Source organism: Apostichopus japonicus, chromosome 15 (assembly GCF_037975245.1).
Source record: "Apostichopus japonicus isolate 1M-3 chromosome 15, ASM3797524v1, whole genome shotgun sequence".
NCBI classification, from domain to species: Eukaryota; Metazoa; Echinodermata; class Holothuroidea; order Aspidochirotida; family Stichopodidae; genus Apostichopus; species Apostichopus japonicus.
Window position 1 is genome coordinate 5,996,294 of NC_092575.1, and position 15,568 is coordinate 6,011,861.

The window sequence follows — 15,568 nt, forward strand, 5'->3', positions numbered from 1 at the left end:
GTAGGAAGGTACTTTTGAGTGGGGGGCTGAAGACTGATGGCCAGCCTGGGGAGGGGTCTAAGGGGAGGGGTCCCCCTCCCCTTTGGATTTTTTTTAAATTTCCAGGTGGCCTCAGATGCAATTTGGTGCAATATAGCACACTTCAACACCCACTCCATTTTGTAAATAATTTTGCATTTTCACCTGGCCTTAGATGCAATTTGGTGCTCCAAATGAGATTTTTTTTCTCATTTGGAAATGAAAAAGGGGTTTTCTGACTTGAGAAGCGGGGGGCGGAATGATACTTCCTCCCCCCCATATTTTTCACTGGGGGGCAGTCCCCCGGTTCCTACGCCCTTGATTGGGTTGATATGTAAGATGATGAACAGGTGTGAAGAGACTCACCTTTGCATCGGTGCCGCCATGGCAACGGTGTCCGAGCATTGGGAGGTAGTAGGCACCGTCGGCCGGATTCAGATCTGACCTGGCTGATATTCCAAGCTCACCAGAGTAAGGAGGAGTGCAATTACAAGCTCCCAAAGAATCATTCTGAAAGTCATTATACCTTTTTAGGAAAAATTTGAAAAAGAGAGGTTCATGGTTCGAAATAACCCATCACTACTTGCAAATGACTCTAGTACCCTCAATAAGTTAACTGCCCGTATCTAGCTGTCCTGCATCCGGTCCGCCTTCTCACTTTCTCGGATATAGATATGTAAATACTCCAAAGGTAGGTTCAGATTGACATTAAGAATTAGTGCAAACATGATGACAAAAAAACCTACCCGCATCTTTCAAAATGATTTCCTAAAAGCGTCATTGAGTTATTATTGATTAATACAGAGATCCGTTCATGGAATTTTAATTGATGCAATCTACCCGCAGTGAATCCGATAACCAAAAATAGAAACCAGAAAAGCCAACAGGTTAAGTGATACCTTGTAGACAGTTCTGACATGTAATAAAGGTGGATCCCTTTATCATGTATGAAGTCATTGGGAGGTTTACTTTTGGAGTCCTGCTTACATGGTTTCAAGATTTTAACCCACACTGACCTCTACAGAAAAAAATGGGGTTCCTGTACTCAATAGGGAGGGTGTATCCACAAACCAAATATGAATTTCACCCACCCTATAGTTGTTGAGTTATGGTGATTACAAAAGCCAAGGCTTCACACACACGCATGTATGTATTACATTCAGACCAAGAACCCTGTTGTATTTTCCATTGTTCAAATCCATGTACCCTAACCTTAATAATACCCCATACAATAGAATTCTTCCGAGGACGTGGTGATTCTTTAGAAATCCCATCCGAGAACCTGGAATTCTTTTGTTCAAGTCCTCGGTCAGAATACAAAACAAACGCACACACGCAGACACAAAATGGTGATTCTTCTCAAATGACATCTGAGGACTTGAAATTCCTTTGTAAGAGTCCCCAATCTGAATGCAGAACAAGTGCACACACAGAAACATACACGCACACACACCATCGCAAGTATTTCATTTGCCTCCAGTGAGGAATAAAAAGAAGAATGGATTGGACATATATGAATGACAAGATCAGCTGAATATGGGAGTAACCAGATATACCAGCAGGTTCCATCCTTGAGAAAACATGTTTACAAACATTTCCACATTTTTGACATGTGTTGACTGACCTCAAATGACCTTTGAACTTCACTCTATTTAAGTAAGGTTTTCTTATTTCATTGTGAAGTTTCCACCTACTCCGAAAGAGAACCAACCAAATTCCCTTCTTGAGAGATCATGTGTACAGCATTTACATATTTTGACCTGTGATGACCTTTCACCTCTGCTAAAAAAACAATACACTTCTGGAGTTCAATATGGGCATTCACCTAGCAACTTCAACATTCATCAACTGTTACCTACTTGAGATATTGTTGGGAATATTTGAGAAATTTTTTTTTTCTCTGTATACCTTTGACCTCCAAGAAAAAACAAGTTCATATAAATCAATTTGGGAACTTTTATGTTAAGTTACATATTCGTTAAAGAAATTATCGTCTCACCTCATTAATTTCATGACCGAATCTGTATCAATCGCATCAGTGTGGTTTCTTCTGAACATTTTGGCTCTTGGGCAATTTTCGTATGAAAAAATATCGCCGTACTGCTCGAAACTGGCTTGTGCACCACTCATGTTGTATATGTCTTTAAAGTACCTGGATGGGTTGTACAAGGAGCGTAAACGGTTTGAGTAAGTCTCGCCAAATGCACAAAATATGTGTTGAGATGATACGGAAGGTGGATAGGTCTACAACTATCATGTACTGCTGCAACACCGTCGAAGCGGTCATCCCCTAATCGTGTTCTTCTTTGACTAACCCTTAGTTAACAATTTCTTCACTTAAAGATCCGCTTTATTGGCTCCAATTATAGCACGCTATAGCTAGGAAAGTTTCGGGATTACGTAATCGACCTGCCACGGTCGTAAATCAACCTCAGGCTCCACAATTAGCCTGCATAGCTTCTTAACACCATTAGGCTGTTTGTGTAAACACTGTGTGGAAATATGTTCATATCTACAGTGTAGTTAATCATACAGCATTCACACAAAGACCCTCATACAAGAAAAAATATGTGAAAGGGCGTTGCAGACTAATGCTATAGAGAGGTCATTTTAATGACCAAGGCAGGTCGATTGCGTAATTTCAAGAAACTTTTCCATGATAGCGTGCTATAGTTGGGGTCTATACAGCAGACCATTTAAACTATCCGATAAATTGTGGACTCACTAGTCAAATAGTCACTGGTATAATTTGTACCTTTTTGGGGGATCTTAATCATGCTAAGATACTAAAGTACATTTTCCCTCGTGGGCAATTTTTCTCTATGACATTTGTAAGACTTTTTGATCCCAAAGATTTCACAGAAACTTCTAGTTTATCTTCAATCGTGACTCTGTAGGACTCTCATGGGGCTGTTTATTAGTTGCACTTACAAACAGTGGTGTACACAGGGCTTCAAGGGTGTGAATTCCCCTGACTGATTTTAGAGAAGGGGTATATGAACCTCTCTTAGAGTGCAAGAGGCGAATCAGGATCTTACAAAAGGAGGGCATACGGCCCCTGGTTTCACTGGTTACAATGGTAGTACACTTGAGTTTAAAAACTTACGGTATGTTGTAACTGGCCCAGTAGGAATTTTTCTCCAAGAAATCTTCAGATGTCATGTCATTGGCTCTAATAAAACCACTGTAGTAAGAGAGATGAAACGACATGTCATAAATCACTGAAGAAATTATATACTACCGTATAATAGAAAGAAATAATACTTTCACAGGCAAACATGTCATGTGAAATCCACCTTCGTATGGTTGAAACTACTCTGCAACACAGCAGTTATTAAGTGTATGAAATTTAAGGGCCCATTTATTCATGATTGTGGTGTGCAATGGGTAGACAACCATCAATAGCTAAACTGCAATAAAATTTAAAAAAAAATGTTATGTAGGAAACTGCCAAAATTTAAAAAAAAAACTCAAAATGCCCTCTGTAAGATAAAGGTGCATCTTAAGTCAACAGAAAATTGCTGTTTCTAAACATGTTATATTATATACATACAACCATGTGTAAAAGATGGACATGTTTTCCTATTGTTTACAAATGACATTTTCCAATAAGTTCAATATAGTGTCAGCCTGTCAGGTACGTAGACAGTAATTCAAAAGGTTTCCTAGTTTCAGTGGCACTTTCATGGGTCAAAGCTTGTTATTCCTCTTGCAGGGTTGATGTGTTCTGATAGTACACTAATTGAACCAATACTGTGATTCTGCCATCATTGCCGATTAGAACAGTTGTATGGTTACCATATTCCTTTGGATGATAATTAGTGCCCAGCTTAGAGCCTGAGTGGGCACAAACATGTACTTGGGGAGCCACACCACAATTTGGTTCACAAAAAAAATCTTGCACAAAATCTCGGATTGCATCAATTTCAATGAAAAAGTAATAAACAGAAATATTACTCTATGAGGGAATATATATATCAGTTGTCTCTTATGTCGATGGATCCTATCACAGTGTAACTTAGCCTAGTTTATATATAGGGGATACCCTAGGGTATCCTCATACAAACTAGGCTAAGTTAATATGTTTCTTTCCTTTCGGTCATTCAGTGAGTTCATTGTTATCGGTTGATTTATGGTTAGATGATGTCACAGGTGGTAAAATGTGGCCTGCTGGTTTCTGCACTTGTGGCTCAGAGGGTCACACATACTAATGGCGTACAAACAAGTGCTTAAATGCGGCCCATATCGAATATAGACGACATATTATGAAAATTTATCTGACATGCAGATATCCTCGTCAACATGCACACAGAGATTGTTAGGGATAAAGAGTTCCACACCCATTCTACTTTTAATGTTCTAAACTACATTGCAAACCAAACCTCCTTTATCTTTTATAATATATCACATATAGCAAGCATGAAGATTATCATTATCAACTTGTGAAAACATATCGTTCGGAAACGAACAATAAAAACACGGCAGTATGATTCAACAATAAGAAATCAGTTATAATTCATTGTTAATCCTAATTCGTTGTTTGAATATTAAGCTGTCCCGCACAAAACACCTCCTACTAGAAACTCAAGCATCATCCTTGTTGGACAGACCTAACAAGAAGGGAGAAAAAAAAAAAGAGCGAATACTCACGGCAACTGTTCTGCTAAAACGAAGAGTCCATCCCTTGGACTTTCACCTGGAGTAAACTTGTTGTAGTCTATGACCATCCACTGGTTATTGTAACTATAGGTAGCAGAAGAAACCATGGTAACCAAACAACCATTGTATCACATATCAACTGTATGATTAACCTTTGACACTATGACTATGCATTATTCAGATTACCATTTGACCTTAATTTGCATTTGTTGATTCCAAAGAAGATTAAATGTTGCATCAAACTGATTGGTCCTTATATATCATGTGACTAAATCTAGTTTTATAATTGGCTGGGAGTAGGTTCCTTTTTCACCTTGTGCTGAGGAGTTTGATAAATTTGCTGCACATCTCAAAGGCGTGTAAATGTAAATGTCAATCATAAAGTTTCTTCAATTGTAATCAAATCATTGATCAAATAAACACGACACTGAGGGTGGGGGGGTGTTGTTTTGTTGTGATTTTGTCAAGCTAATTACCAGATGATTGTGCCAGTTTGGTGTGAGAAGAAATACTATATAATAACATTCAAAGGGAACAACTGTGTACAAATTGAAAAATGCAGGTCCTGCTTGAATTATCACTATTAAAGCAGTTGTCATAGATTTAAGCCACTCACGTGCCCATGTTATTCTCACGAAAAATCTGTACCCAGTCAAATCCATTCTCTGCTAGCCTAAGAGCAACCAAGGTTCGAATCCATGTCTGTAACGCCATCGGTGAGGAGAATTTCCATAGGTCTGTGTTTTCGTTACCAATAGTAGTTTCCATAACAACCTGTGGTATAAAGGAAATTTGAGTCAAACTTACAGGTGTAATTAGACGATACACAACAAATTGAATACTGCACTGCTTTACACAAATGGATACTGATATGATATGGTTAAATAGAATTTATAGTCTATGCCACTTGTGAATAATTTCACTGGTTATACTTCTCCTAACAAAACAAACTATAAATAAATGAGATAAATCGTTTTGTTTAATTATCATCAAAAGATTCAGCTTCCTGGGTACTTATACATTTTGTGAATATTATATCATATTTGAGGGTCAATACACCTAGTCAAACAACATTCATCTCAAATTTGTGCCTCCATAATATACTTCTTTAATTACTCATCTATAAAATTGAACACGTTGGTTGGTGATATCTGTATGAGAATGTATGCATATATATTTGCAGTGTTGTAGTACTCAAAAAAAGCATTTGTACTAAATCTGTTGTACTGGAGTACTTTTTGCAATGTATAGTACTCGCAGTCATGTTAAGTATACTTAATGTTATTTAGCACTTGCATTGGATATGCTAAAATACTTTATACTTGTACTTGAGAACTCACTCAGCATCAGAGCCTTACGAGTAATTATAAGGAAAAAAGACAGTAATTTGTATAAAAGAAAGTTGCATAAATTTTATAGATATTCCTATAGTATTACTCTACTATAGTACTATACTGATACATCTCTACCCCAGCAGTATATCATATAGCCTAGTGTATTACCACGTACATGTAGGCTGTAAGATGAGCGATGTATGTTGCTCAAGTATACAACACTTCAATAGAACTACAGTATACTGGTACATCTCTACCCCAGCAGTATATCATACATAGCCTAGTGTATCACCACTCACATGTAGGCTGTATGAGGGGTGATGTATGTTGCTCAAGTATACAACACTTCAATAGAACTACAGTATACTGGTACATCTGTACCCCAGTAGTATATCATACATAGCCTAGTGTATCACCACTCACATGTAGGCTGTATGAGGGGTGATGTATGTTACTAAAGTATACAACACTACAATAGAACTATACTGGTACATCTGTGCCCCAGCAGTATATCATACATAGCCTAGTGTATCACCACTCACATGTAGGCTGTATGAGGGGTGATGTATGTTGCTAAAGTACACAACACTACAATAGAACTATACTGGTACATCTGTACCCCAGCAGTATATCATACATAGCCTAGTGTATCACCACTCACATGTAGGCTGTATGAGGGGTGATGTATGTTGCTAAAGTACACAACACTACAATAGAACTATACTGGTACATCTGTACCCCAGCAGTATATCATACATAGCCTAGTGTATCACCACTCACATGTAGGCTGTATGAGGGGTGATGTATGTTGCTAAAGTACACAACACTACAATAGAACTATACTGGTACATCTGTGCCCCAGCAGTATATCATACATAGCCTAGTGTATCACCACTCACATGTAGGCTGTATGAGGGGTGATGTATGTTGCTAAAGTATATAACACTGCAATAGAACTATACTGGTACATCTGTACCCCAGCAGTATATCATACATGGCCTAGTGTATCACCACTGACATGTAGGCTGTATGAGGGGTGATGTATGTTGCTAACATTTTGAAGCAAGATTGCAGTATTTCTGTCACTTTAAAAACCTTTGCACACGACAGGAAGTTGCTTGTTTACAACCAATTTTTCTTTCCAATATCTGAATTTTCAGATTACATGATGGCAGCATTCTGAATTAAGACAATTAAGAACAACATCCTGGCAATGGTGAATACTCGGAAAGGTTCCGATGAAGTAAGTATATTCATGCACAGTTCTCTAATTCAGATTCTAAACTGATGTTCTTGATTGGATCAAAGGCAATTTAGACCACTATAGCATGCTACCATGGTGTGTATACGATGACAGGAATAGTATTGTAAAATGTTTCGAAAATGCCCAAGGACTCAATACATTTTGCAATAATAGCAGAAACAAAATTTCTCACCAGCTTGCCTCTTGTGACATAAAAGTCATCTCCAGAGAAGAGAACTCCTGGATACGATGTAAATGCAATTTCATTTCCAGATATCTGGTATTTACCTATAATATTGAAAAATAGACAAAGGTACAAACAATATCATATGTCAAGATGTTGATAAATCAAGAAACCAAAAAAAAAAGGGATTAAAAGTCAGATCGGATTTGTAAATTACAGAAATGACATATTTCACAACAAATAAATTCGGGTTTAAAATTTTGAATAGCACTTTTCAAGTTTGTGAATTCAAACTGAAAATACTAATGTCCTTTGTGCACAATCACATATCTGTGCATTTGCATAGCAACCAGTTACAGCTATGCATATTGCCATGCAAATCAGGTTTTAAGTGCCTCTATGATTGCCATAAGCCCACACATGCTACATCTTGACAACAAAATCCCACAGAAAAATGGCTGCTTCAGGATAACCCCCTCCCATTCACCCCACCTGCCTCATTTACAAAATCACTGATCGCCTCTCGCCCTTCTAGAAAGGTTGGTCCCCTACTAAAACTCAGTTTGCAAATTTGCGCCCATCTTGAAGTCCTGTGCACGCCACTGCGTTTGGGAGTGCATGCCTCATCCCTTCCGGTGCCAACTACATATATGCCTGTGATGTGTATTTTACAAAGGTGAATTTTTTTACATTCACAAATATTTGCCCAATAAACTGTTTGCCTGCCTTCCACTGTTTATAGTATCCAATAAAGTAGTTCACACTAACCTTGCATATTCACAAGACACTTTGCATACTGTGTTCATCATATTAATACCCATGTTAGTCTCTGACCTATCCATATTGTCTTAACCACATACATCGTAAACATTTATCCTAATACTTGACTGTAACTTAAAGGAAAATTCTGCTTCCTATTTTTAGTATTTCACACAACCCATAATTTAGAACATTTCCTACAATTATTACACCTTATCTTGACAGATTTTAGCAAACTCCCGATCACACCTTTCACTGGACAGACGGACAATTGACAGAAAACAAAAGAAACACACAGACACGCACGACTACGTTTTAAGCCAGCGATGAAGTCTACATTGGTTTTTGCAAAAATTCTACTCCAAATAGTCGACACGTTTTGAGGAAAATGATAAAGAAATGACATAGGATTCCTCAGACGATGACTGGGAAAAGACAGTGGTAGTTCTTGTTTCGACAGCTCACAGAGTTGTCCCATATTTGTGCAGGTAGGCATTCTCAGTCCCAGGAAATTTTGACATAGGGGGAGGAGGTACAACCCCTTCCCCTTAGCTCCCTTTCGTGGGTCGTGAATTCAATACCCAGTCTCTCCCTCCACCGTCCTACTTCTGCGTAAATCTTGGCAGACGGACACTTTCGCCAGAAAATATTTTTAAAAAAATCCACTCACTCGTGGGACTCTGGCTGTAGGCCAGGCTGTACTTCTTTATCACCCGTAGCATCTCGCTGTAATGGGTCCAGGTATCGTGGGCTACAAACAAATCTGTATTATTCGGAAGCAGTTTGATCAGTGCCGAGCAAGATCCAGACCCCAGAGGATGCTTTTCTTCGTCCGGAGGGAAGCCAAGGATGGCCTCGATGTCCTCCAGCTCAAATTTGGCTTGAAGAAGGCTGTAAAAAATGGAAAAATGGAAGACAAAGTAATTATTAAACATCAATGAATTTAGCTTGAAGCAGGCTGTTAAAAATTGGGAGCATGGAAAGGCAAGGTAATAAAAGGCGGTGGCATTTGAGGCAATGAGGCTCAGCAATCGGGAGGTTCCAGGTTCGATACCCGGCCCGGTCATGGTAAGGTGGGTTTTCATCCCAAGAGGATGGTTTTTCCCATCTGAAATGACTTTCTAAATTGAAAAGATTCCCAAATTTGAGTTAAAAATGTTGAATTGGAAGCCAGCCGACGTGTACGTTGTAATCCATAAGTCCTTGTGGGTTTCTCCAGGTTTTTGGTTGCTTTAACCGTCGTTAAAATAACTGCTGATTATTATTATTAAAATAACATTACTGAATGCAGTTGGCTAGTACTGCATGTAGTGTAATGCTCTGCTTCCCAAACTTCAAAAATCCATTCCCCTTAGCTAACCATAAAATTTGAAGGCTTGTTATCATGTCATATGTATAGTTCCTGATTATTGATAATTAAATATCATCAGTATCAACCCCAAATTTTAGCAGGCTAGAAAAATCGAAATAAATTTTCAATGTACCACTGCTCTGATAGTAATTTCAGTATTTCCCAATTTACTCATTATTTTCCCCTTCCAAGGAAACTTGGATCGGCCACTGGAAAGTGTACCAGTGACAAGACACTGTTCCATTTCAGCAGCAGAAGATCATATGAAATTTCACGGCAAAACGTGATGTTTGTATTTTTGCAGACCACTTATATAATGCATATAACAACGGTTCCTTGCATATGCTAACGTAAATACAGTAGATCTCTCTCTGGGTTTGTTCTCTTGTGACAGAGACAATCAGGCAGGCATATATATTACTTTTCACATTTACAATCCTTCTCAGTTAGTTCAACTATACTCAGCTAGTAGGTACTCACAGCAGACCAAAGCTGTTAACTTTCATGTTATTACTGGGTACACCAGTATTATTATAGTAAGCTGCTTCCATTCCAATTAACTGCTGGATAATCAGCTGGACCTAATGAGAAACAAGATGAAGAGGATATCAACATTACATCATGGATAGATGAGGGATATCAGTATTGACAAGATGTGGGATATCAATGTCGAAAAAATGAGGAGCGCAGTATCGAATAAAATGAGGATAGCAGTATCCAAAAGCAGAGGATAAAAACCAGGGTGTCCCTAACTTTATCCCCCCAAGAATCCCCTGTGGATGTCAGAGTTGTCCACCAACCCCCAACTTTTCGAGACACAATCTGAGTCATTATTATACTATAATACGTATAATAGCTGCTTCGTAAAAGATCAAGTATCACATGCACAGTACGGTCCTACTATGGCAACATATGATGGAACGCGAAAAGAGTTTGTCGATAGGTACGACTTTTGTACATTACTAAATTATATGAAACATCAGATTTTAGTTCAATAAAAAGTACTCTAGTTTTGACTTTCAGAAACGTCTCACGAACCCCCTGGGATGGACTCACGCACCCCCTGTGGGTTCATGCACCCCAGTTAGGGAATTCCTGATATAAACAGTAGATCACCACGGAAAGATACGGATATCAACAGTATCATCATGGAAACTGATGAGAGACATCAGCAGTATCATCATGGAAACTGATGAGAGACATCAGCAGTATCACCATGGAAACTGATGAGAGACATATTGGCAGTATCACCATGGAAACTGATGAGAGACATTGGCAGTATCACCATGGAAACTGATGAGAGACATAGGCAGTATCACCATGGAAACTGATGAGAGACATTGGCAGTATTACCATGGAAACTGATGAGAGACATTGGCAGTATCATCATGGAAAGATGTGGTATATCAGTATCAAAAAGATGAGGATATCAACAGTATCACCATGGAAACTGATGAGAGACATCAGCAGTATCACCATGGAAACTGATGAGAGACATTGGCAGTATCACCATGGAAACTGGTGAGAGACATTGGCAGTATCACCATGGAAACTGGTGAGAGACATATTGGCAGTATCACCATGGAAAGATGTGGAATATCAGTATCAAAAAGATGAGGATATCAACAGAATCACCATGGAAAGATCAATTTTTCAAAATTTGGTGGTATTTTATGAAAGCATCTGACAATAGCAGAGTGAATGATGTCGTCACAGCAATTCAACTGAAAATGTTGTCGTATTCTTTTTATAATAGGTTTGAACTCACTTGAATTCACAGAAGTAAATAACATTTCTACACAGAAATTTGAATTTTTAGCCTGGCAGCAAACATTCCAACTGTATATCAATTTTCAGGGATGAATCAACGAGGAGTTTGTATAGATCTAGGAAAGTGAAGGTTTTTGAAGAACATTTGTCGATATATGACCGTACCATAATCCCACTCCATTGAGGGTTAAACCGTATCTTGAGATAGGGAAATGATATTATTAAGATGGGGTTTTCAACAAACAGTGTGGAATTTTTCTATTTAGATCTTCTTTGCTATATTAGAATCTCATTGTCTCCCATTGGAATCATATCCCTTGAAAAATATCTAATTGTGAATTGGTTTGATTGTGTAATATATAGCTTAGAACTCTGGCCTTCATTTTTATACCTGATGCCAATATATACTGCTTTTAAAGCTCTGCATCTTATTCACCATCCAAAGTGAATTCTTGGCTAGGAAGTTATTGACGGCTATACATTTCTTGGTTCTGGTCTTGCAGTAGTCTGCTAAGACGTTGTTCCACATCATGGTGATGTACTTGGCGGTCAAGTTCCCTTCCACGAACCCTGCCGCGTAGGCCTGCTGTAGGTCATTGTAGTCACCGCTGGTATCTACCGTTAGATACGACCATCTGACCAGGGACATGAAACACAAACAGGAGAACCATTCCGTATATCAATCTAACAACAATTTCAAGTCATGTTAATACATAATCTTTTAAATATTCATCAAAGCTGAAAATCACAATTATCACAAGAGTCGTTTTACAAACAACGACGACAACAAATGGGGAAACCACATCCAGGTATTCAATATCTTGCAGCAATTGTTATTTGATAGCAAGCGTGACTGTTGTGTATATTTTAGAAACCCTACACTTGAGCTATATACGAAGGAAGTGAACCACAAGACTATATTTCTCACAAATGAAAATTGGAGCTATTCACTATGGTATACATGTACTCTCTTAGTAACTTCTTGAAAAGAGTAAAAATTTGAAAATGATAAGAACTTGTCCTTAATCTTTCTTTTTCAACTAATTCCCATAACATTCCAATTTAATTAAAAACAATCAGTCATAATTGCTTGTTGCACTTCTCTTACAGTCTACAAGAACTGTAAACACCAGCAAAACTACTGATTTAATATATATTTTGGACTGCAGAAATTTGTAGAGTTATGAAATTTGGTGAAATTACAATACAATATTAGTAGTGCCAGCAAGGTGTCTAAAGAGAAATGTACTGTACTGTGCTGTTATGAGTGTACAGGCAAAATGTTGCTTCATTTATCACATACCAAAATGCTATATTTAATGGAAATGTCAGATTGCCAAATGTGTAGCAGTTTCTCTGTCCCGAATCATAGTATCTGACAATCTGCAGTATTATATTAAATGATTCATATTCATCTCAAAACTGTAGTGCAAAATGAAACTGAAACATTTTTGCCTGGTTGAATGTATTCAGAAATTGTTGTTTCTGTTTCTGTAGAATACTCGTTGAAAACCCTTCTCGGGTATCACAACGAGGATGTTGGTGTGCAGCGCAGCAGAGCTAATATCTGACAATCTGCAGTATTATATTAAATGATTCATATTCATCTCAAAACTGTTAGTGCAAAATGAAACTGAAACATTTTTGCCTGGTTGAATGTATTCAGAAATTGTTGTTTCTGTTTCTGTAGAATACTCGTTGAAAACCCTTCTCGGGTATCACAACGAGGATGTTGGTGTGCAGCGCAGCAGAGCTAATATCTGACAATCTGCAGTATTATATTAAATGATTCATATTCATCTCAAAACTGTTAGTGCAAAATGAAACTGAAACATTTTTGCCTGGTTGAATGTATTCAGAAATTGTTGTTTCTGTTTCTGTAGAATACTCGTTGAAAACCCTTCTCGGGTATCACAACGAGGATGTTGGTGCGCAGCGCAGCAGAGCTAATAATAATGTGTGGGCAACCTTGTCTTAAACACCTCAAGACTAGGGCTCTCTTTAACGGCCAAGGATAATGTATTCCAGTCTTTTATGGTCCTAGGATAGAAGCTATACTGAAAAGCACGATGATTGTGTGGAATTTGAGTACAGCGACCACGCCTCCCTGGTTTCAAGAAGGGATTAGTCTCGTTTGGGACTGCAATTAGGCCATTAATAATTTGGTAAAAGAGGTGTTAGTCTGGCCCTTTTCCTTCTTTCTGTGACGGGTTCCCACTTCAAAGTCTTCAAAATCTCAATTGCCTACGGAAATCTCGAGTTACAAAGCGTGCTGCCTTCCTTTGAATTTTTTCTATTTTATCTTGGTCTGAGACCTTATAGGGGTCCCAAATCTGAGCTGAATATTCAAGAGTAGAATGACACATAGACATATAGGCCAATTCACGTCATTCTGGTGGGCAGGAGCGCAAATTCCTATTAAGGAAGCCAAGGGTTCTGCTGGTCCTAGAGCAAATCTTATGTAGAGAAAGATAAATTGTCACTAAACAGGATACCAAGATAAGGTTGCACAGTGACGCGCACTCCAATATTTGATTGTATATATGGAGTAAAAGAACACAGATTTTGCCCCGCTACGCTTTGTAGACATCATGAAGCATTAAGAGGGATTGAATTTCATGTCCCAGAGCGTAGTCCAGGATTCAAGGGCCTTCAAATCTTTCTGGAGGATGAGATGGTCGTCAAAAGAGTGAATAGGCCTATACAGCAAAGCATCACCCGCAAATAAACAAAGTTGCGATTTAATGTGATAAGTTATGTCGTTTATATAGCATAAGAACAGAACTGGGCCAAGACAGGTGCCTTGTGGAACACCTGAGAGAACAGGAGCAGATGTTGATGATATACCATCGATAATCACACTTTGGGTCCTATGTGACAAGAAACTATTGATCCAACAGGAGAGATCTGGATGGCCGATCTTGGCCAGCAATTAACCCAGAGAACCTTTCTTTACATTATTATAATTTATTACAATCACATCTGTGCACATCGAAAAATGTCAAACTTTTGGACTATTTTCGTCATTATTAGTTCATTCAGAAATGCAGAACTAGTCAAGCTTATTAAATACATCACTGTTTGATTTCGATAAAGGAAAAGAAGATGAGAGTCGCATCCAGTCCTTTCACTTTAAGATCAGGTTGTCAGTCATTTCCTGGCTAAAGTGAAAGTCAACAAACTGAATGCTGGATCACTGTGTTATTTTTATGGGTGGGGTATTAAAACAAGTGTGAACTTGTGTGAATCATTTCACTATTAAAATTTAGTTCCTTAAAGGTAGTCAGTATAGGCCCAGTATAATTGCTAGAAGTTTTCAAACATTACTTTCCTGGAGGTCTTCACTCTCCAAATTGTTCTCAGACATTCTAAATGAACACACAAGATGTTTGCATGTCCTAGTGAGCTAAATTACCTTCAGGGTGATAACAAAAATAGTTTTCAGAATTTTGACCAAAGGTGACCATACTTGAAAATCTGGCCAATACAGCATGCCTTTAATTTTTAAAGATTGCACAAAAATCATCGCAAGAAGCTGCTTCAATGTCAGAGCCTTTCCTTACCCGTGTTCCTGAATGTAGTCTGTAAAATTGCCCTTGGCTATCCATCCTTTGACAACACCTTCCTTGATGACGTATTCATTCTCCTCAATTACAACCGAGGCAATTCTTGTTGAGCTTCCATACGATGCTGGCAGCAGAGACAAAAGAACGATCAATGAGAGAAAGAGATTGATTGCCACGGCCATCGTGATTTCTCGTACCATCTGTCGATGTGGTCTGGAGATCTATATTAATTTAAAGAGATAGAAATATACTATTACATATTATAATATATTATTTCCGCTGTTTATTGATAGTTAATGCTGAGCTGCCAACTTTCAAAGTCAAGTGGCTGTTATGCCTGTTCAATAGTGTCAAAAGCCGCAGGAGGTTTGGCTCAGGTTCTCACTCGAAGCCTATCATTATCACTGTATAAGCCTTACTGTATTTTGATTCTTTGAATGCAAATAGGATATTGAATAAGCTTAGCCACCCTTGGCTAGTATTATATTTATTACCTACCCTTTTCTTTGGCAAATTATTCAGAAAAGTGAAATCCATGAGACGAAGCACTGGCAGTTTACTGTATGTAGACGTATGTCGTTCTACCAATCAATACTGCACCAGTTCAAAGATTTCGCCAGAATATGCAACGTAAGGCCACTCACGTGAGCCTGCGGCTTTATCTGTCACTGTAAAGGACAATAA

General features: G+C 38.2%; 1 protein-coding gene across 1 annotated transcript in view; it reads right to left on the minus strand.

Moving 5' to 3' along the window:
• Positions 1 to 15,541, minus strand: part of LOC139981611 (putative phospholipase B-like 2) — an 18,473-nt gene extending 2,932 nt beyond the window's left edge. Inside the window, exons 1-11 of the mRNA XM_071994128.1 lie at positions 15,383 to 15,541; positions 14,882 to 15,105; positions 11,710 to 11,953; positions 10,029 to 10,129; positions 8,868 to 9,088; positions 7,448 to 7,542; positions 5,294 to 5,451; positions 4,669 to 4,761; positions 3,125 to 3,202; positions 2,018 to 2,170; positions 385 to 544 (exon numbers count right to left, since the gene is read on the minus strand). Of these exons, the coding sequence (XP_071850229.1) occupies positions 385 to 544; positions 2,018 to 2,170; positions 3,125 to 3,202; positions 4,669 to 4,761; positions 5,294 to 5,451; positions 7,448 to 7,542; positions 8,868 to 9,088; positions 10,029 to 10,129; positions 11,710 to 11,953; positions 14,882 to 15,105; positions 15,383 to 15,421 (1,566 nt within the window). The 5' untranslated portion in view covers positions 15,422 to 15,541. The remainder of the gene's footprint in view (positions 1 to 384; positions 545 to 2,017; positions 2,171 to 3,124; positions 3,203 to 4,668; positions 4,762 to 5,293; positions 5,452 to 7,447; positions 7,543 to 8,867; positions 9,089 to 10,028; positions 10,130 to 11,709; positions 11,954 to 14,881; positions 15,106 to 15,382) is intronic.
• Between the last annotated feature and the right edge of the window lie 27 nt (positions 15,542 to 15,568).